Below are 22,554 nucleotides of genomic sequence, written 5' to 3'. Positions count from 1 at the left end.
CCAACAAGCCAGTTCACTGGTCAGACCCCTATCTGACCGTTCACCGGCTCCCATCTTACCTGTGGCAAAGTTTCACAGGCTGAGTTTTGCAGCAGAGTCCTGTTGACTGTCGCTGAAAGCTCCCAAGCCTTTATCCTATAACCAGCTGTACAGACCTTTACTTTCTAATCATAGCTGTACAGTTTAGGACTAAATCTACCTGATTTGCAATCGAAGTCAGGTATCTTGCCTGGGTTACAGCAAGGGAGGAGAGCATGTACCTGGGCTAACTGTTGAGAGAACAGTGCATTAAGAAATGAAAGGTTAATTGCCTGCTGAGAAACAAAGGCTACCCCATGGGTCTGCTCAGCAGCGTGTCTGATTACACCTATATCTACCTGATGTCCACCTGTGTGTGTCATTTTTTAATGACATTTGATTATTATCCATTTCCTCAATGAACTTGCAGTGAAGTTAGGGGGGGAAATTTTTCATGTGTCTGCTATTTTGGTGTCTCATTTATGGGCACATTAGTAAAATACGCAGCAAGAAATAGCTGAAAACTGTAAGTATCGCAAGGGGAGGTCTGAGGAAAACACTCTCATGGCAATCTTGCACAGCTGTAGAAGTATGCCTGACAGAGAGTGATGGAAACGGGTAATTTTACTTTGCATCACGACTTGATTGGAGAGCGTCGCGCAGGGAGGGAGAGGTCTGTATTGTGCGGTGCCCAACAGTCATCAAGCCAGGCGCTGAAAACAGCTGTATTTGTAAAACCGGCTCGCCGTACGACTCCGTGGAAGCACAACGCTACGTTTCCGATGCCCTGAGCAAAGCGGGCCGCGCAACCCGGGGTGTTTTCCGAGGGCGGCGAGAGGCCGCCTCCCGCCCCGCCGTGAGGGGGCGCGGCGGGGGACCGGGGCCTCCGGCCGGGTCCGTGAGGGGCCGGCCGGCCGCCCGCCCCCGGCGCGGGGAGGAGCCCGTCGCCGCTGGTTTCCTCGCTGAGGAAATGAAACCGAAAGCGGCGGCGTGTGGCGGTGGTACGGGACGTAGAGGCAGCCATGGCGGGGCCGCGGCCGGGCGGCTTCCCGCTGCTGGTGCGCGGCGACTGGGGCGCCGCCGAGCCGCCGCCCGCCCTGAAGAAGAAGCTGCTCTGCTACTTCCAGAGCCAGAAGCGCTCGGGCGGCGGCGAGTGCGAGCTGCGGACCGGCACCGGGCACCTCCTCGTCTGCTTCGCCCACCCCGAGGGTGAGCGGCCGGGGACGGGGCGAGGGCTGAGGGGGCGAGGGCCGAGGGGGCGAGGGCCGAGGGGGCGAGGGCCGAGGGGGCGCTAATGGCCGCCGCCCGCCTCTCGGGCGGGAGGCGACCCCTGCCGCCGCCGCCCTCTCCTCACCGGTGCCCGTGTTTCGGCAGTGCGGCAGCGGGTGCTCGACCGGCGGGTCCACGAGCTTGACTGGGTGCCCAGAGGGCGGCTATCGCTGCTCGTCACCGAGCCGCCCGCGGACGACGACGCCGCGCAGGTGAGGCGGGAGGAGCGGAGCGGGGCGGGCGGGCGAGCGGGGCCGGGTGTAACCGCTCTCCTCTCGCTCCGCTTCCAGGAGGTGGGACCGGCCGGCGGGGCCGAGGCGCCAGGTAGGGTCTGCGTGAGGCGCGGCGCGGGGCTTAAGCGCTCGCCGGGGCCCCGGGCGCTGTCCCGGGGAGGAGGCCGGGCGGGGGGAGCCGGGGAAGGGCCGCGGGGAGGTGGCAGGAACCGCGGACCGAAACCGCTGACCGAGCCGTCTGCTCGTCGAGTGCTTGTCCAGGCTGGCGTTGAGCTGTGCTCTTCCTTTTTCCCCCTCCTCCGGCACTCTCCTTCATTTTCTAAACCACAAAATTAACTCGCTTCGTGAAGCACAGCCCTCAAGTAAACTCCAAGGCGTGCATGACAACTGAACAAACTAACCTTCTGTGTGGGTTTTGTTGCGGTGCCGGCTCACATCGCATGTGTGCTCCCTGCGGCCCAGAGTTTGCTAATCATACGTAGCCTGCTTATCTTTATGTGTAATTTACTTATTTGCGCAAATGAGGGTGGCACACAGGTGAAGATTGAGGGCACAGACCAGAAAAGCAGTCTGACATTACCAGTATCTTTCATTTTCTAATTCAGCTGTGTTCCTTATTGTTTTGAACTAGAGATGTCGTGCAGAGTCGGAATATGTCACGATAAACGCTTTTGCGGAGGTGCCTGGTTTCTAAAGGTGCTTCCCTCCAGAGGAGGGGTGTTCTCAACAGACCCCTTGTTTGACAGCACGGTTGTTCTCTCAGCATAGTGCCGTAGTGCATGGGAGGGCCCGCTCGCAGTGGTTCATGCAGCGTGACTACACGCTGATTTGTTTTTTAACATTGAGCCTGCGGCTTCTTGAGCTTAAAGAGTGTTTCTGTAACCACATTCAATATATGGTTTAAAAAAAAGGAACATATGGGAGTCTGTGATTCTGGCAGTGTCAAATGAAACTAAATTCAAGCTGTGTTAGCTCCTGGCTCTACAAAAGTGTGACCTTTTTCTTCTTGAAGTACCCAGTAACTGAGAAGTCATTGCCATTTATCTCTAGTTAACGAACCTCAGGTGTCTCTTCCTACCTGCCAGAATAAGGAGACTTCTGTGTGCACTCAGCAGGAGAAGACAGGTGAGCATGCCACTTAGCAAGCAGAGACCAGTGTATTCTTGCTTCTTTGGTTTTCATTGACCTTTATGCTGCGATAGTGCCTTGGTCACCTGGGTGGCTTGCGTTGTTTGTCTAATGTAGTGTAGAAATCACGATCTCAGGCTAAAATAAATAAATATTTTTTTTTCTTTGTATGAGTCCCTTTAGGAAACTCCCCACTTCACTGGCTGCCTCAGACAGGTCAGTTCCTTAGGGACAGTATGCAGTGGATGCCGACCTTTGTTCTGGGTAAGGCTGTCCCCACCCAGACCTTACCGACTGCCAGCAGCCCTGCTGGGACAACCAGTGATAGAACATCAGTAGCTGTGTACCCCAGGTATACTTGAGGTCCTGTGGCAGCCAGCACGTGTAGACCCATGGTGACCCACAGCAATGGCTCTAACTATAAACGGAGAGGGTGCACAGGCAGAAGAGCGATGGTTCCCCTCATTGTGGATTTGTGAAGAAGCTTTCATAGCCATTACTTCTGCTGTCCTTGCCTGGTGATGAATAGAAGCCTTTTCTCTTCACCTGTTGATATGGCAGCTCACACTAGTGATACGCTCAGCTTGTTTGGGATTTAAAAGCTGTTGTGGAAAAAACCACGAGCACCTGAATTACTATTTATTTGCCTGTTCTTTTCCCTGATCTTATCTGTGATCTGAACAAAAAGTGGTGTGAAAGCTTGGAAGATAATAAGCTTGGGTTTTTTCTTAACTTTCGCCTAAGGCATTGGGGTGCAATCTTTCATTTCAGAATCACGTGAGAAATTGGAAGCGGAAAAAGTAACGTCTAGGAAATCTGTCATAGTAGTAACCACTGCCTCTGGGGAGGACATAGAAGATGAGATTGTGGAAATGTACTTTGAAAATAAGAAGAAGTCCGGTGGGGGGGCCATCAAGTCCTACATCAAAAAGGATCAGCAAATGATCATCACCTTTCAGGATGAGGAGGGTATGATCATATCTTATGGGTGTTATATTACTAAAGCTCCCTCTGAAAAATGGGCCTTTGCTGGTGCTGGATCTCTTTGTGGGCATTGCTTCAGCAGAAATGGTGTATTATTCCCGAAGAGTGACAGGATGCAAAAGGAGCAAAAGTGCCTGTCTATCCAATGCAGATGTGGGTTTCTGGCAGTGTTTATAATAACCCACAGGGAAAGAAGTGGTTCTCTAGACCTGTCCCAAATGCTTGATCAAGGCTTACAGAGAATAAGGCAGCAGAAATTACATCAAGAGCACTGCAGAATAAGTAAGCTTTAATTCTAGTTCAGGAGACTGGGTAAAGCATAGTACACTATTAACTGCAGATCATGGGTAAATATTATTTTGTTGTATTTTTTTCATATTCATTTCAAATGCCAGGGTTTTGGAGATTGGGAGGAAAAGAGGTAGTAAATATTATGTATTTGTAAGACAGAGAGGTGAATGCTCACCTCTGTGGAGCACATGGTTTTAAAGTAGCCTCGATTTATCTGTAGTTTTTCTCCACACTAAAGTGCTGTTGGCTACTTGCTAGTATGTGATGGATGTATGCAAAAAGAGGAAACTGTTTATGCAGGAGAAACAGTTAAATATTTAACATAGTCAAATATAGTTAAATAGTTAATAGTTAAATATTTGTTAGATACACAAGTAGGCTGGAAACCCCTTTCTTTATTTGCTATTTATTAGATGTTACTAATCTGGAGAACAGTTTCTTGCACTTGAGGGCAGTAGAAAGGAGGTAGCACTTCAAAAAGTAACTCCTTCCCCCCTGCCCCCCCCCCCCCCCCCGGGGAGGCTGGGAACATCTAAATCATAGAGCAGCTTTTATCCTGACCTAACTTTTGACGTAGTTTTGCCTTATTTCTGTTTCTTCTGTGATACGAGAAAATATGGCTGGCCAGACTTTTAAAGTAGAGTGTAATTTAATATGTTGCTCTGCTATGGTGGGAGGGGAAGAGAAGATCACATCTTTGTTTTCCTGTGGAACTAGATGCCCAAGAAGTTTTGCAGAGGAAGCATCACTCAGTGAAGAAAATTGATCTGTTTGTGAAGCCATGGCAAGTGGAGACTCTCCAGGAGCCGTGCCAAGCGGAGGACTCTCAAGGATCCTTGTCTTCCACCGTAGTTGTGCTTGAAAATGTGCGGGAGACAGTAAAAGATTGCATGTTAATTATGCTGGTAGAGAACATCAGTGGCTTGTCAGAAGATGATGGTGACTTCAGTGTGGAAATGATACCTGAAATATGTGCTGCTGTAGTTACTTTTACTGGAAATATTGGTAAGAAGGAGTCAGAGTTGCGGATCTTTCTTATTAGCTACTTGTGTGTGTGTGAGGGAGACTAAGCAGGAAATGAATGTTTTCTGTCATAGGTTTAAGGTTTAATCTGATATTGTGTCATTTTAAATGAGGATTTACTCTGCTAAAGTTAATGACATACCTTTTATCTGTAAGGTATGGAGGCTAGTGTAAGTCTGAAGAGAGCTAGCTCTGATTTGGATAGTAAACAGAACAGGCAGGGCTAAAACCAAACTATAACTTTATACAAGCAGCAAAAGGATGTATTTGGTCTTAGAACAGATCGATGATAAAAGCACTCCTTGCCAAAAGGTGTTACATGTGTGGTAAGTTTGTATGGATTTGAGGGAAAATTGAACAAGTACGTGGAACAGAGCTTTTTAGGTTATTAAACAGACTGCATCAGGCTTGGGAAACCTGCTGTAATAGATTGGAGGCTGGGAGAGGATTAGGGCAGCAGCATCTTCTTACAGCTCTTCTCTAGATGCCTCCTGTGCCCACTGCTGGAGACAGGATACTGGGCTGGAAGAACCCTGGGATGCTGGGGCAAGTCCAGCTGTCTTTATGCAGAGTGCCAGCTGTCAGTTATGTGAAGCGTGGAATTAACACCGTATGCTTTGCCTGGTGCTGCAGTACCAACTAGTTGTTCAGCTACTGTGTGCCCACTGGGGTTTTTTTAGTGTGTTTGATACCATGCGCTTTCTCTTCTGCGTTATTAGTGATTAATGACAAAGGCACCTTCCAGGTGATGGAGAGTTGTCCGCTCCTACTTCTCACCAGTGAGAGGTTGGGGGGACTTCCTGGTTGACTTTGGTTGGTATTATTAACAAATTCTATCCCAGGACGTGGGCAACAGTAAGTGGTATGATAAGACCAGATTCAGAAACAATGTAAGCCAATGCCATAGGTGATGTTGTAGAGATAACAGCACCACATCACCAGGAGAACTGAATTAAACTGGCAGCGGTGAACTGGTTCTAGGATTCTTTGAGTGCTGCTGCACTTGAGTCCTTTTAGGGACAACGTGATTTTACGTGTGCTTGATTCTGGGTGAGGAGGTGGGGCAGGAAAGAAGAGAGAATTCTGTCTTCTGTGTGGAAAATTGTACATCTCTTTAGAAGGTAGAACATGGTGAAAACAAGTTATATGCCACTTTGAATCAACTTTGTGGGAATAGTTATATTACTGCTAGTATGTAAGAATGAAGTTGCTCAGAAATCTTAAAGTTGTGAAGGGATTATTAGTCCTTGGTATAACTAAACCAAAGAAGTTTTTAGTCTCTGAGAAGGTGTAGGGTTTTCTGCTTTAGAAGTCAGAAATTTTTTGCCTCTCGTATTGTGGTACAGTCACAGATTTTTGGTGTAGCCTTTAGGAAATAAGATGCTCAAAAAACTTAATTGTATGTTTGCCTGACAGACATAAAAGTGACTTGACTGTCTTTTATTGTGATGATAACAGGGGGGGAAAAATAGCCCAAAATAGAATGTGTTTATTGTAAAACTGAAAGAATCCAAATTTGACTTATGTCTGATGAGTTGTGTATAAAGCCATAGCCCCAAACTGAACCTGATGTTATTTTCTTTTGGGATTAAAGAGACCCAGTGCTACTCAGTAGGAAAATTAGTGACAAATTCTGGCTATGGTAGTTGTAGACAACAGTTGTGATCAGCCATGTGGTTGGTGAATACTAGTTGACAGATACTGAATATGTGGAAAGAAGTAGCTGTGTGGGCACCTCTGAGTTGGTAGATGCTTTGTAATTCAGTGCTTTGGTCAGTGTACACAGCAATAGTCTGCTAACATCGTAGTAGAAAAGCAAGCTACTAATTTGATCTTGGGTTTGGTGTTGGTTTTTTGGTTGGTTTTTTTTTTCTCCTTTTCCCTTCTCTTTCTAGCTGCAGGAGAATTTGCTAAAAAGCTTAATGAAAACCACAGAGCAAAGCAACAAAATATTACTGCACGGTGCCTTGAGCTAACAAAAAGCATTAGGGCTGAAAATATACCACCTAACACACCCAGTGACTACATAACCGTCTACTTTGAAAATAAGAAGAACGGAGGTGCGCAAGTGGTGAACGTTCAGCAGCTGCCTGATGAAGATGCAGCTATCGTTACATTCAATGACCATAAAGGTAATACAGAAATAAGAAGTCCTTATTTCTTTGAGACCCTTTCACTTAAAGGTCAAAATGTGGATTTTCTAGAGAAAATGCCTACTTTGCCCTCATGATACAGCAGATCTGGTGCTTTGTCAGCAGGTCTCTGCTAACTGGAGTGCAAGCTTAAGTTTTGGACCAGCTGGGCATGAGGCATAGAATTTTTTCCTTTTTATGCACAGTTTATTTCACCCAGGCCTTGATCTTACAGTTCAGGTTACAGTTTGAGTTTAATAGAGAAAGCACAGCCCCACGTAGCGCAGGAGACTTCTCTGCCTGTCCCCCCCTGCCTTCACCACCAGCTGGCCCATGGCAATGTGCTCTGTCTGGCTTACCTGAGGACAATTTCTTGGACAGCTTTTTGGCTGGAGAGCAGGTGCTGAGCATCTGTAGAAGGTGGAGGACAAGGGGAACGCTGGAGGCATTGCAGGAAAGGGTAGAGCTGAAGGGAAGTTGAAGAAAATAGATGCTCTTCTGGGGGGAAACGAGGGAGCTGCGACTTGATACTGCTGAGTAATAGCCCAGACGACTACTGATTTGGGCACTTCAAGTACAGCATGTAACAGAAGTGGGGGCAGCAACAGCGCTGTGCGTACCTCCTCCTGGAGGTGGACAGTGTTGGTTCTTAACTGTCTCTAACTTAGTTTTTGGCATTTGAAACCAGCAACTCTTCAATAATTTGAAATTATTTGTATCTGGGAAGGGGGGAAAATTTGTGTAAAACTGTACTTAGACATAACAAACACTATTATGTAGAAAACAAAGTTTGTTTTTTTTAAAAAATCTTAGGTTGTAAGTGCTAGCATTAATTGTTTGGGTTTTTGTTTGTTCATTTTAGATGTAAGCAATATCTTGGCAAAGCAGCATTCACTCAACAAAACGCCAATCTCTGTCTATCCTTACTACATCTCACTGGGAACAGCTCTATATGGAAAGGGTGGGCCACAAATAAAGAAGCCAGATCCAATTACAGTGCCTCTGGATTTGTATATCTGGTGTTACCTGCAGAGAAATAATAGGCTAATTGAGGCAGTAACTTGTGAAATGGCAAAGTGTAATTGTGTGCTAACATGGCCTGAACCCCACTGTGCAGACCCAAAAGTTACTTTGCATCCTTCAGCTACTTTGTCTGAGCAGAAGAGATTGGTATCTCGGTTGATCAAGACATGGAATGAAAATGTTTCCACAGCTTTTTCACATAGCATATCGAAGTACAAAGCAATTACATGTCAAGTAAGCGCAGAGGTGTGGGAAGCCATTAAGAACAGCTTTACCCACGATGAAGTTCTGATAATTCCTTGTATTTCCAAGGATTTAGTTGTTCTAGTAGGTGAAAAAGAAGTTGTGAAGAATGTTGAACAAGAACTGAAGTTTCTGATAGAAAAGACCACCAGAGAAATTGAAAGAGAAAAGCAAAGAACTGAAGAAATGGTGGTAATGGGTCCAGGGGAATATGCAATTTTACAGACTACTGGTCTTGAAGAAAAAATTTGTACAGAGTTCCCAGCCCTGCAGATAACTTATGATCGTTTGCAGAAGATAATTAACCTATGTGGAGTGCCTGAGGAAGTTTATAAAGTAAAAGGGGAAATATTAGATAATATACGCAAAATGGCAAAGAAAACAGTTAATATCCACCCTTATATTTTCCAGTTTTTAGAGCATATTGATAATGAAACCATGTCACAGAGCCTGTTTATGTCAAAACAAATTAGTGCCTTTTATGAGCTTGGTACAGAAGCTATCATCTTGAAAGGGAGCACTCCTGAAGATCTCCTAAAAGCAGAACAAGAAATAAAGAAGGAGCTGGACTACAAAACCATTACTTTGGAGGATGAGTCAGTCCTCCAGAAGAAGGAATGGAGGATGCTCACCAAGCAAAACTGCTCTAATGAAGCCGTAACAGTCACTCAGGCAGAGAGTCAGGTCATCATTGCTGGTTGTTCTCAAGCAGTAGCAAAAGCCTTTGAGGAACTTTTTAACTTTATAGATGAAAACACACAAGTACAAAAGGTCATTGGAGGAAAGCCCATGGCTGTCATAATGTTTTTTGAGAAAGAGAAGATTAATGTTTGGGGTGACTTACGGAATAAAGGTGTGCAAGTTGACTTTAGCACACAGAAGAAATGTGGAGTTATATCCTTAAGTGGGCCAAGAAGAGAAGTGCTGAAGGGAGTCACCTTAGTTGAGCAAATTCTGTCCAGCCTGCATTATAAGCGTGTGGTAATGAGAGAGCCAGGAGCCAAGTCGTATTTCAAAGAGAGAGAACACTTTTTTGCTGCCAGTGCAAAACAAGAGTTTAAGTGTCTAGTCAGGCTGGAAGAGCCGTCAGAAGAACAGCTGGAAGACCAGCAAGAACATAGTAATATAGGTAAGCCCTATAGGCAGGTGACCATAGGTGGAGTTACAATAGCCGTTCATAAAGCTGACTTGTGCACTCATCCTGTTGATGTTGTGGTAAATGCATCTAATGAAGACTTAAAACACATCGGTGGCCTTGCTGAGGCACTGCTAAAAGCGGCTGGTCCGGAGCTGCAACAGGAGTGCAACGAGCTGGTGAGTAAGAACGGGAGTTTGCAGCCTGGCTCCGCAGTTATCACGGGCGCTGGGAAACTCCCCTGCAAGAACGTCATTCATGCTGTTGGGCCCAGGTGGAGGAAGGATGAAGCAGAAAAGTGCGCGTACTTGTTAAGAAGGACAGTGAAGAAAAGTCTGCAACTAGCTGAAACGTACAATCATCGTTCCATAGCTCTGCCTGCTATAAGCGGAGGGATTTTTGGCTTCCCGCTGGAAGAGTGTACATATTCGATTGTATCCTCCATCAAGGAGACCTTGGAAGAATCCATGGGGGACAGCAGCTTAAAGGAGGTTCATCTTGTGGATATTGCACTGAATAACATTCAGGCTTTCAGCAAGGCACTGAGAGAAGTGTTTTCAGATTATTCACCTTCCTACACGTCACTGCATCAGACCAGTACAGTTCATCAGCCTAGGAAAAGCAAAATTTCTCAAAATAGCAAGAACTTCCCATTGGTAACAACTGAGGAGGGCCTTGACATCATGCTGAAAGAAGGAAGCATTGAGGATGCTACAGTAAGTGTGTTAAATTACACACCTTTAAAATATCAAGTGTTTGGGTTTTTTTTTGCTTAAAAACAAAAAAAACCAAAAAACCACAAAAACCCCCCAAAATGACCAACCTTAGACCATCACCTGTAATTAGCAATGTAACATGTTTGATATGTTGCTGAAATTGGCTATCACTGCTGATACTAAGAATTGCTATTACATGACTGTCTTACATGATAGATACAGATGGCTGTGGAGCTTTGCGGTTTTTCATCTACTAAAGCAGAGGCACACAGATCCCTGTGGCACACAGCGCATTACAGTATAGCAGAAGCAACTGGGGTCAGCAGGAATGGTTCAGGGTTCTGAACCCGCCCTTACTCTACCTTGCTGGGCAGGAACCACTTGCATGCAGCATTGACCTTCCCGGAAATCCTGATTACAAGAGTGTGGTACTAGTGTAAAAGCCAAAGTGTCAGTTAACGCGAGTACCCCGCTGCGTGAGAGTGGCTGGGTGCTTCCAGATCCACTGTGGTCCTGAGGCAGCACAGACATGCACGTCTGAGCCCTGGGCCCACAGCCAGTCTAATTCTCCCTGCATCTGTAGCATATTGATCTGGGGAACTATTATTCATTATGTCATTAGTAAACACTGGCACAAAATGTGCAGTTGCTATTGCATTTTCTGTGGAGAACCAACTTCACTAATTGATTTACAGTTGCCTCTGGTATTGAATTGGTGTTAGCTCTCTGATAGCTACTTCACTGGGGTGGCCAATACCGAAAGCAACTCCTTTCAGAACCCTTTCCATAGTGGCCAGCAGATCCTTTCAGGAGTGGATGCCTCCCACAGCTTGTGCATGCAGCTCCTCCAGTTGGCCAGGGCAGAATATATATTAAAATGTGTATAGAGGTCCTTCCTGAGAAGCTGAATATAGTGCTTGACACAATGTTCATAGCACTTTGTATTGTTCTTCCTTATAAATTACTGGTTTTCTCACTTTTTTCTCCTTAGCTTTCCTCCAGTCTTGTTTGTTTTCAGCTTCTCCTTTTTCTCTGGACTAGCCGTACACGAGACGTCCTGCTTACCTCAGTGAACACAGATTTATTTATCTGTTTTGGGGTTTTTTTTGTTTTTGTCTGTGAGCTTTGCTTGGAAAATGAACTTGTGTAAATGTTTTTCAAATGGAGGTAGAATGAGTAGACCAGGAATGCAGAATTTTAACTTTCTCCCATCAGGTTGAAATGAATTTCACTGTTAACTTGGCTTTTGTGTTGCTTCGGGCAGACTCATGGTATTAGAATTGAGCATAACTTCTGGTTTATTCCAAAACTTTGTTCACTGTCGGATTGCTGTCCCAAAAATTTACTTTGTAAATTGGCAGGTAGGCTGTATTTGATTAATCAGTGCAAAGTTTAAATCTGATACTTAAAAGCTAGAGTTTTTGCTTGTGTGTTTTTTCAGACAGACATTATTGTCATCAGTGTTGCCAAAGATCTCCAGCTTGATAAAGGGCCGCTCGCTAAAGCTTTGCTAAGCAAGGCAGGGCCAATGCTTCAAATGGGCTTGAAAGAAGAAAGCCTAGGAAGAACACGTCGGGAAGGAACTGTGTTCAAAACAAAAGGTTACAATCTAGATTGCAGTGTTGTGCTGCATGCTGTTCTACCTGCATGGTCCCAGAGACACGCACCTGGAAAGGTATGAGGGTTTTTATTTGTCTGAACTCTAATTTGACTGGACTTTGTAGTGGGCTTAAGGCCTCTTTTCCTTTGAAATGGGGGACAGTGTCATAGAAGATGAGAGAGTTTAGCCTGTTCTTTTTTTTAACTGTGTGGCTGATATGTTCCATGTGATGTATGCAATTATTGTATTTTAACACCAAGAGATAGCTAAAAAGTGCTACATTGCACATACTGGGAAAAAAAATTACTTTCAGTACCTGAAAAAAATCTTTGTGCTTTACAGGTCCTAGGCAGTATCATCACAAAATGCCTGGAGATTGCTGAGGAACTATCTTCAAAGTCAATTACTTTCCCAGCAATTGGGACAGGGAATTTGGGATTCCCAAGGTCTGTTGTTGCTAATTTACTGTTTGACAAGGTGTTTGAATTCAGTAGTAAAAATGGAGTAAATTCTCTTAAGGAAGTTCACTTTCTGTTGCATCCAAAAGACACTGCTAATATTCAGGTGAGTTACCATGTTTTTCTGTCTCTATTATATGCTGGTTTATTTGGGTCTGTTCCATGATACTTGGCCATCTGATGATCTCCAAAGAATCCATAGGGTGCTTGTACTAAAGAAAAATTTTTCTGGCAGTCTCTCTTGTCTGTACTGAAAGTTCTCTTTTTGGTTCTACCCCTCATGGTCATTTGCCTGTCCTGTACAGCCCTGCTCCCTTCCTGTCCTTTTATGTTGCCTGGCAACAATATAGATGAAAGTGTGATTACTCTTTATGTCATGAACTCACCTAATTCTTCAGTACATAGGACTTGCCTGCAGATAAATTTGCTGCAACTTATGCATAGATACCTTCGCTCTTGGGAAAAGGAGTGCTTTCAATGGAGTGCTAGTGTCATTTTGGGAAGAATAATTATGCTAGGATTGCTGTGCTGGTAAACTTTTCCAGTAGAAACATATCAGTATTCCACATCCTCCATTCTTCAGTATCACATTAGCACAAATTTTCTATATCCACGCTCAAGTTACTCATCTCACATATGAATCTCTCAAAAGAGAGCAGTCGCACTGTGAATTAATGTCCAAATAAGTGTTTCTGCATCTGTTGACTTCTGCTATTTTGTGCAGTAGCTAATACATTTTCAAAGGCCAAACTTGAAGGCTACTGTGCTAAAGCCTGAGCTATTGTGCATAGAGAAGGGTGGCATTAGCTGCAAGACTTGATTTAGAGTGTAAACTAGCCTCTCAGTGTAAGGATGCCATCTGTTAATCTATCCTTCTGGAATGGTAACTAGGGCTTTGACTTAGTTATTTATCATTTCTGTCTGTTGCTCATACTAAATAACCTAGCTCTCTGAGAAAAACAGTGTGTCAAGGCTTGCCGTCAGCACTATGGGAGATGATATGAAGTAATTTATGTTAAGCTCTTTCTAAATGTTTTTTAACTTTACACAGTAGAAATATACGTTTGAAAAGTAATCTAAAGACTTCTACAGGGGTTGATTGTAATTTTCTTCTCTAGGTATTTTCAGATGAACTTGAGAAGAGGTGTGGAAATACTGTAGATGTTAAAGTGCAGAAGACTTCTCCAAATAAGGCTAGCCAAGGCACAGGTAAGCTTGTTTCACAGAAGTTGTGTGCCTAATGGATTTTAAAAATTATTTTAAATATTCCAGGGAATGCATTTATTATGGATGTTTAGATGTTTGTTTGGTGAAGATGTAATTCCCAAAGTCCAAGTAACAGTTGAAATGGATATTTAGGTGTTTGTTTGGCGAGAGTCTTGGTTTAATCCCAGCTGGTAACTAAGCACCATGCAGCCGCTCATTCAATCTCCCCGCCTCAGTGGGATGGTGGAGAGTATCAGAAGGAAAAAGGTAGGACTTGTGTTGAGATAAGAACATTTTAATAGAACACAAAGGAAGAAACTAATAATGACAATAACAATAATAAAATGACAATAATAATAAAAGGCTTGAAATGTACAAAACAAGTGATGCATGGTGCAGTTGCTAACCACTCCCTGACCAATGCCCAGTTAGTTCCTGAGCAGCGATCCGCCCTGGCCAACTCCCCCCAGTTTATGTACTGGGCATGATGCCACATGGTCTGGAATAGCCCTTTGGCCAGTTTGGGTCAGCTGTCCTGGCTGTGTCCCCTCCCAACTTCTTGTGCCCCTCCAGCCTTCTTGCTGGCTGGGCATGAGAAGCTGAAAAATCCTTGCCTTAGTCTAAATGCTGCTTAGCAACAACTGAAAACATCAGTGTGTTATCAACATTCTTCTCATACCGAATCCAAGACATAACACTATACCAGCTATTAGGAAGAAAATTAACTCTATCCCAGCTGAAACCAGGACAGCAAGCATGTCATTCCCAAAGTCCAAGTAGCAGTCGAAGTGGCTGCTGTAAAGGCAGCATACAGTATTTTCAGGCTGAGTGTCTGTAATGTCTGAAACAATGTTGGAGGTGCTAAGAAAAAAAAAGTACTTGAGATTCATTATCAGGATAGTGCCGCTACAAATCAGGACAGCAGAAGCTATCGTGGGCCGAGGGCACAAGTAAGGCTTTTTTCTTTTATTGGTGCAGTACTTGATTAGATCGTGAAGAGGTTGGTGTCTTCCTGTGTCCTGGGAAGGCAGGTGAGTTCCTGGTTATATGTCTTAAAGTGGCCTCTATGGAATACTGTTAAATCTGTTACACGTTCAGATGAATAGCAAAACCAAACTGAAATATCTTTGGTGTTATCCGGCCTAATGCAACTGCAGAGTGTAGAAGACGAGTTACATGTTGAAAACTTAATCGAGTTTTTACAAATAACATACAGGTAAAAAGTTCCTGTCATGCAGTAGAGAATCTGCCTGAAAACTCTGTGAGACAGAGGAGCAAGGGAGTGAGAGTTGGAAAGTTTGCTGCTGTCTTACCTTGGAGTTTTGCAAAGGCTTATACAGTAAAATGTTGCAAAGTAGCATCTGTATACCAGGTGTGCAGCAAAACAAGTTTTTTATGCCATCTCAGCATGAATAGTAATGATGGGAATAGGTGAAGGTTGATCAGAGACTGCTGAGAGAAGGAATGATTTTCAGTTAACATGGCAGGCAGTCCTCTTCACAGGCTGAGTCTGGAGCCAAACTGTGGTCTCTGTAGGTGTTGTGCCCAGGAATAAGTCCCTTATCTCTTATCTCATTGCTCCCTTCTGCTCAGCATCTGTATTTCTTTCCTGCAGCTTTCTCTGGTACCTCTTCAGCCCCAGCACAGAATGTACATGAAATAACAATTGGCTCCATCGTGTTCCGCGTGGAGGAAGGTGATATTACCAAGGAAGAGGCAGATGTCGTTGTAAACATAACAAACCAAACCTTCAGCCTCAAAACAGGTATTTTAGTAGGTATTATGTATGCTTGGAAGAGCTGGATAAGGAGGGTAGGAAGTATATTTTGCAATGTTTCAAACCCTTTTGTTTCATAGTGTGGCTTCTGTTTTGCTTCTTAGGGTACAAAGGTTCAGTTAGGGAGTGTCTGAAACTTTTTTGCTTGTTAATCCATGTTACAGGATGGCATGTTTTCTTGCAGCAGCGGAAACCAATAATTTTAGGGTTTTGTTTTATAAAGCCATTTTATAGAACGTCTCTTGGACTAAAGGGGAAGACAAGCCTCAATGAAATTTTGACCTCACTGAAACTTGTTAGGTACTTTAGACATCACTTTGAATAGAAAAGCATAAGCCTAAAATTTAGACAATGGTGCTTTTCAGTTATAACCTTTACTGTTACCAGGATTGAGATATTTTAGATATTACAGTTCTGCCTCAGATGGGACTTTAATGGCATTAACAGTAGTAACAGTGGGTTCATATGCCTGTTCTCATTTAAGGTGTGTCTAGAGCAATTCTGAACGGTGCTGGGAAAGCAGTTGAAGATGAATGTGCTCAACAAGGTATGGTTACAACATTTCTGACCTCCTTTCTGAAGGTGTTCATGCATGGCAGGGAATCTGTTGGAATACTTTCTCAGTGCCTACTGTACATCCTTCCATATTACGCACTGTGTTACATCAGCTAGTTTTTAATCAGTTCATGTGATATTTGTAAAACATCTAAAGAGGGAAGGAAGAGGAAAAATCGTAATGAAGAGAGGGCTTCTAAGCATGTGCAAAGAATTAAATCTATTCATTACTGCATCCTCTTATTCCAGTAAAGCTTTCCATGATAAAAACAGATTGAGTCTACTTTGAACAGAGCCATGAGCAAGGGATCATCTTGGCAGAAATGTTAGTAGAGAAGCTATACCTCACTGGAAGCAACTGTCTACCTGCAATTCCTTTTGTCATTCCCAAGTGAGAAAATGTTTGCTGTTGGCTTAACCAGCAACCTACTACCACATCCTCTCTGTGACCAAGAGGGAACACTGGTGAAGTTGGGTTCCTGCCTTAAAAGAGGCATTTATTTGTAGACCAAATTCAGCTAGTGAACAGCAAATATAATGAATTGGGGAGTAACGATGGACAAGTATGTGGTTTAAAACCCCGCAAAATAAGGGAAGTAGGAAAGACACTGGTGTGGAGGTCAGCTTGGAAGACTGACCAAAGGAAAAGATTTATGTGGAGTAGATAAGAGGTAAACCTCTGTTATGGAGGCCACAAGGGTAATTCAGGCTAGGTGGCCTGAGGGTACGTGGCATGCTAGTGTGTGCATGAAGACAGACTGTAGTGCTAGTCTGCATGAAGTTCTCCAAGTCTGCAGGGCAAACGTCATGGTTTAACCCCAGCCAGCAACTGAGCACCACGCAGCCTCTTGCTCACTTCCCCCCCACCCAGTGGGACGGGGGAGAGAATTGGGGCGGGGGGGATGGTGAAACTGTGGTTTGACATAAGAACAGTTTGGTAGAACAGAAAGGAAGAAACTAAAACAATAATAAAATGACAATAAGAGGATTGGAATATACAGAACAAGTGATGCACAATGCAATTGCTCACCACCCGCCAACCGATGCCCAGTTAGTTCCTGAGCAGCGATCCACTACCACACTCCCCCACCCCCTTCCCCAGGCCACTCCCCCCAGTTTATATACTGGGCATGACACCACATGGTCTGGAATACCCCTTTGGCCATTTTGGGTCAGCTGCCCTGGCTGTGTCCCCTCCCAACTTCTTGTGCCCCTCCAGCCTTCTTGCTGGCTGGGCATGAGAAGCTGAAAAATCCTTGACTTAGTCTAAACACTAGTTAGCAACAACTGAAGACATCAGTGTGTTATCAACATTCTTGTTATACTGAACCCAAAACTTAACACTATACCAGCTACTAGAAAGAAAATTAACTCTATCCCAGCCGAAACCAGGACAGCAAATGTGACAAATAAAGGTGCACACCAAATTTATTCGCCAAAGGCGGCAGATATTTTACAAACATAAAATGAATCCTTGTGCCTTGAAAGTGAAAATAGAGAGAGGGTGTTGCACAGTTTGTGGATGGAGACTTGAAGCTTATCCTGGGGAATATTTGTCATTGTTTCTTATCTCCTAATGAGGATTAGTACACATCTGTATTGTGGATAATCATTGATTGATTACATTCTCCTACTTATGTTTCAGCCTCACAACCTAACAAGAGCTATATCACCACCCAAGCGGGAAGCCTGCCGTGCAAAAAAATAATTCATTTTGTTGCCCAAGATGATATCAAGGCGCTAGTCTCCAAAGTGCTTCAGGAGTGTGAATTACAGCAGTACGCCTCTGTCACCTTCCCAGCAATTGGAACAGGTCTGTGTCTCCCTTTTGAAATGGATTCAGTGCATGTGATGCTGCTGATCTCACGGCTCAAGTGATGAGTTTGATTTATCTGGAGGGGTTATTCTTTGGTGAAAATGTATTAAAAAACTGCAGACTTTAAAACTGTTATTCGAAGCTTGCGAAGACCTAGAAAGCTTCACTCCTTGCAGTCACCTAGTATGTAAAAAGCGTGAGTGCTCTAGAGCCAATGCTTCCTTGCTTACAGGGGTTCAAAGGTATGTCTATACTTCTTGGAGGGCCATAAATGTTTGTCACAGCAGCCTGATCTGCGTGGGCAGGGCAGCTCATCAAAGAACATCCAGGGAGCTATTTCTCTAGTGTTGAAATCAGTAGATGATGCAGCTCTAGCTAGCAGCTGGACAAGTAGGTTATACGGGTGGAATGTGAACCTGTCAAGAAGGCCAAATTGTCCCTTTTTCTTCTCTTGCTATTTCCAGTTAGTTCAGTAGAAATCCCCTGGAGTCAGAGAATCCAGAACTGGGCCCCATGCATGCAGGGACTTCTTGCATGAATAAAACTAGACTTGATTTTTGAGCAAAGAGTTGGCTACTGGGCCATTGAGCGTCAGGCTCATGGCTTATTAGGTAACCAAGCTCCATCATCTACATCATAACCTGATCAGCTGCCACATCAACAAAAGTACATTTCCATTTCTCTCTTGCTGGAAAGGTGGTCTCAAACCTCCTTTTCCTGATGAGTAGAAACCTTCCCTAATTTCCAGTCTGAAGTTTTTTCTGACCTGTTTATGATCCAAGTGATTGTGGGTAAGTTCATAACTGTTCTTTTAAAGATGTTTTAACCATTTATAACAGTTATTAACGCTTTTTAAAGGCAAAATGTTTGTAACTTGTTTCAGGTGAGGCAGGCCGTGATCCAGCTGAAGTAGCTGACAGCATGATAGATGCAATAACTGACTTTGCAAGACGTAATTCTGCTCCATCTGTGAAAACTATTAAAGTTGTCATCTTTCAGCCACATCTGCTGAGTGTGTTCCTTACAAGCATGCAGAAAAGAGAAAGTCCTGCTAAAAGAGGAGCCAAATTATTCTTTTCCAAGTTAACATGTAAGTAGATGTCACTTAAGTACAAGTTATAGATCAATCTGTTTAGCACGAGCTGATAATGGTTAATATTCATTACAACATTTGTGTATTTCAATGTAGCATTCTGGAGCTCTGAGAAACGTTCCCCAAAAGAAAAAAGCAAAGCAATTTTGGAAGAGAAAATCGACCTGGCTGTTGTGCAGATTTGTGGTGAAAACAAAAAGAAAGTGGAAGAAGCTGAAAACTGGTTGAAAAGTGCAATTTTAAAGGAACAGTTTCAAACAGAAATCACAGATGAGTCTATCTTTCATTTCGGTGAAGCAGAGAGTGAGGAACTATGTAACCTACAAAACAAATTAAAAATTGCTCTTTGTTTGGGTAGTACCTCTATTCGAATTTCAGGTGTTGAGAAAGATGTTTGGATTGCTTATTCAACTATTCAAGAAATGATCCACAGGGTAAAAGCTGCTAAACAGGAAGAGATCAAGGCAGAACTTTTACAAAACTTAATTGAGTGGAAATATTTTGAAAAGGATTCCTATGTGCCCTTTGACAGTCTCACAAATATGCACTTGGAAAATGCTTTCCTGGGAAAGCAGAAAGATATTTCAGTCATCATTCATGGGAAAAAGTACACAGTGAATATAGAAGCTAAATATGCTGTGGATGACCAAGGAAAACATACACCGATTATACGTGTTGATAAATCTGAAGGTAGGTAAAAGCATCTTGAAAGACTGACGTTCCCATGTTAAAATCAGGTTGCATCCAGCCTAGTCAGAGTAAGAAATGGTAAGAATATGCAAAATATTGTTAGGAGCTTTGTGCAGGTCCATTTCTGGAGAATGTAGAAAGGAGCTGAATTGGGAAATGAAAATAAAAGAATCCTGCAATTATTTACAATTTTTGGAAATGTAGGTAATGTGTTCTGAGGTTCTTAACAGACTTACTAGCAATAATTAGATGTTCGTAGCAGTTGTCATTCCTGATCTTGGCTCATTTCTGTTCTTGAGATGTATCCTCTTCCATTTACTTCTGGTCCTTTACAATATAAGGAGCTACGTTTTTCTTACTCATCCATACAGGACTTCTCCCAGTGTGTTATTTTTCTTTGTCCTGCTGTGACTCAGTTTTACATGGGCACATTTTATATCTTCATGGGAACAACTTTTTTGTCCAGTTAACACTTGAAAGTGAAAGTGGACAGGTTTAAGTAACTGTGCAACTTGCAGTGCCTTAGTAATGCCTCATGCACGTATTTTCAGTTTTTTATTTTTTTGTTCTCCTACCAAAAAATGTCACTTCTAATTGAGGACACCTATAATGCTGGATGTCTGTAGCATATGCATCAGTCAGTGATACTGTTTGACAACACAGCTAGATAGCAGGCCTCACATGAAATGAGAGAAGGGAAGACTTCTGCTTTTCAGATGGAGAGTATATTCTTGAACTTTTTAACTTAAAACCTTCGTTGTTCAGACGCTTTGCTCCTAGTCTCCTAGTTGATGAGAATTAACTACTCTGTAAATTTGCATTTGGTCCATGTCCTTGAGAACTTGATTTGCAGGGAAGGTGGTGTGGTTTAACCCCAGCCAGCAACTAAGCACCACGCAGCTGCTCACTCGCTTCCCCCCTCGCCCCCCCCCCCCCCCCCCCAGTGGGATGGGGGAGAGAATCAGGGAAAAAACCCTAAAACTTGTGGGCTGAGGTAAAAACAGTTTAATAGAACAGAAAGGAAGAAAATAATAAAATGGCAATAATAAAATGGCAATTTTTTCAGTGGCAAACTAGAAACTACAACACCGTAATCCTCTGGTAAAACACCCATGCAGTACTCTTGGCTGACAATGACCAGTAGGCGCTAGTGATAAGCTATACATATGGGCTTTTAGAAGGGTTTGTAGCAGAGCGTGTTTCATTTTAAGCAGAGGATTTGGGTAAATACGATTGATTATATTTTTTCTGCAGATCAAGAGTCAACAGTGCTTCCTGCAACGTGGGACGATATGCAAAACCAGCGACTCAAAATAGTGGAACTAAAACCAGGATCAAGAGAATATAGAGATGTGCAGGAAAGGTTTCTGAATACCTGTCGGTCATTAAAAATCGTAAAGGTAAAAGCATGTCATTGTTTCTGATAAGTGATGTAGGATACTAATAACAATGGAAAAATAAATTCCACTGGGATTTCTGAAGTTGGACAAGTCTTTATGGCTGTCGCTAACTTTAATCAGCATCAGTTTAACGTTGCAGTTGAGGTATTTGCAACAACTCTTAAGCAGTTGTTTCTTCAGCACCAAGGGAGAGTGCTCTTTCTTTAAATCGTTTTGCTATAGTAGAGCACAGTATTTGCTCACTTAAGCCGTGTGTGCTTTGCAGGTAGGCAAGTCATCTGTGCCCCAGAAACCTGCAAAACTGTCCTATATTGTTTCCCATGGAGTGTTTCTATCATGTTTTGGGCTGGGTTCTGCTGTCTGTCATGCCAAAGTTTGGAGTTATTTGGCAAACTTATTTCATAATCTGGTATACATGCATTGGAGCTGGGAGGAGAATCTTGGAAGTAGATTGAATTGTTGATACACTAATGTTTTTCATGACAGCAACCTAAAGAAAACTAAAGTGCCTTACTTTCAAACTTTGCAGATTGAAAGGGTACAGAACCCATTTTTTTGGAAGGCCTACCAAATAAAAAAGCGTGAAATGGATAACAAAAATGGCAACACAAATAATGAGAGGCTTCTGTTTCATGGGACAAGCAAGGAGTCATTAACATTAATTAACACCTGTGGATTTAACCGGAGCTATGCTGGAATGCACGGTAATACAAATTTCAAAACAGCTCTTGTTTTCCTGAATAGGGCTAGGACTGATTTGCCATGCCATCTGTATAGTTCTGCATTGTATGCAAAATTATTTGTTTTGTTAAATTTCCCTACTGCAAATAAAAAGCAAAATTGTCAAGAGATTCACAGGCTCTGAAGATGGCAGACAAGTGATTGCTGCTAATGAAATGCTCACAAACATTTGTTTTTCTGACTACAGCTGCAAACTTTGGAAATGGAACATACTTTGCTGTTAACGCCAACTATTCTGCCAGCGACACCTACTCTAAACCAGATGCGGATGGGAAGAAGTACATGTACTTGGCTCGAGTTCTTGTTGGAGAATATTCTCAGGGGACAAAAGGATCAATTACTCCAGCAGTAAAAAATGCCAGTAACTCTATAGATCTGTTTGATAGCTCAACTGATAATGTGAGCCAGCCATCCATGTTCATCATATTTAATGACATTCAAGCTTACCCTGAATACCTTATCACTTTCACTAGATAAGCATTTTGATTGCAGCCAAGACTGCATGTCTTTCAGTCTTTGTGTAGAACAGAAAAACTGTTAACAAAATACACAACGAAAACAAGAAATAGTTTTATCAAATTAATTTCTTAAAGCTTGGTTACATTTAAGCAACCTCTGGCAACTTTTTATAGTACTGAAATAGCTTGTTTACACTCAGAGTAGCTGAGCTATTTAACACTTGAGCTCAATATTCTACTGAAAACTGCTGTTAAATTACATATCAAGCCTTTGTACTGAATTAGCCTTTCCATGCAGCTTCATGGCCATCCTAGTTGCACTAGGAAGTGGGGAGTGCTGGCGGGGGTCTGGAAGGGATCTTCTTTCAGCCACTGACTGCTCGATGTTGCATTTCTGATGGCTTCTTACACGCTGGAAGTGACAGTCTGCACCACGAATTATGAAACAGTGGTTTTCAATAAAGGAACTAATTGTAGTTAATGGCTTGTGTTTGTTTAAACCTCTCCGAACACTCAGCGTTGGTTTTCAACCAGTGAACTTCAATGAACTTGATGTCTCAAATAG

At 43.1% G+C, this 22,554-nt stretch overlaps 1 protein-coding gene across 2 annotated transcripts; it reads left to right on the top strand.

The window, feature by feature from the left end:
- Positions 1 to 1,007: 1,007 nt before the first annotated feature.
- LOC142031428 (protein mono-ADP-ribosyltransferase PARP14-like) lies at positions 1,008 to 22,474 on the top strand. 2 transcript variants are annotated; one of them, XM_075028845.1, is made up of 19 exons: positions 1,008 to 1,227; positions 1,393 to 1,499; positions 1,578 to 1,611; positions 2,571 to 2,645; positions 3,420 to 3,617; positions 4,641 to 4,928; positions 6,842 to 7,078; positions 7,941 to 10,195; positions 11,637 to 11,870; positions 12,138 to 12,359; positions 13,372 to 13,462; positions 15,075 to 15,224; positions 15,721 to 15,783; positions 17,437 to 17,604; positions 18,491 to 18,697; positions 18,797 to 19,390; positions 20,645 to 20,790; positions 21,320 to 21,494; positions 21,719 to 22,474. In XM_075028845.1, the coding sequence occupies exons 1-19, from the start codon at positions 1,041 to 1,043 to the stop codon at positions 22,006 to 22,008; spliced, it is 5,721 nt and encodes a 1,906-aa protein (XP_074884946.1). In that variant the 5' UTR covers positions 1,008 to 1,040; the 3' UTR covers positions 22,009 to 22,474. The 2 variants fall into 2 exon arrangements, with proteins under 2 accessions (XP_074884946.1, XP_074884947.1); XM_075028846.1 differs by lacking the exon at positions 2,571 to 2,645.
- The last annotated feature ends 80 nt before the right edge of the window (positions 22,475 to 22,554 follow it).

The sequence above is a fragment of the Buteo buteo genome, chromosome 5 (genome assembly GCF_964188355.1).
Source record: "Buteo buteo chromosome 5, bButBut1.hap1.1, whole genome shotgun sequence".
Classification (NCBI taxonomy): Eukaryota; Metazoa; Chordata; class Aves; order Accipitriformes; family Accipitridae; genus Buteo; species Buteo buteo.
Note: the sequence above shows the minus strand (reverse complement) of the source record. Positions and strands in the feature narration are given on the sequence as shown.

Bases quoted from the DNA above. Each gene is read 5' to 3' on its own strand.
- LOC142031428 (XM_075028845.1), top strand. From the start codon at position 1,041: ATGGCGGGGCCGCGGCCGGGCGGCTTCCCGCTGCTGGTGCGCGGCGAC. The intron at 1,228-1,392 runs GTGAGCGGCCGG...GTGTTTCGGCAG, and splicing joins CTGCTTCGCCCACCCCGAGG to TGCGGCAGCGGGTGCTCGAC. The intron at 15,784-17,436 runs GTATGGTTACAA...CTTATGTTTCAG, and splicing joins AGATGAATGTGCTCAACAAG to CCTCACAACCTAACAAGAGC.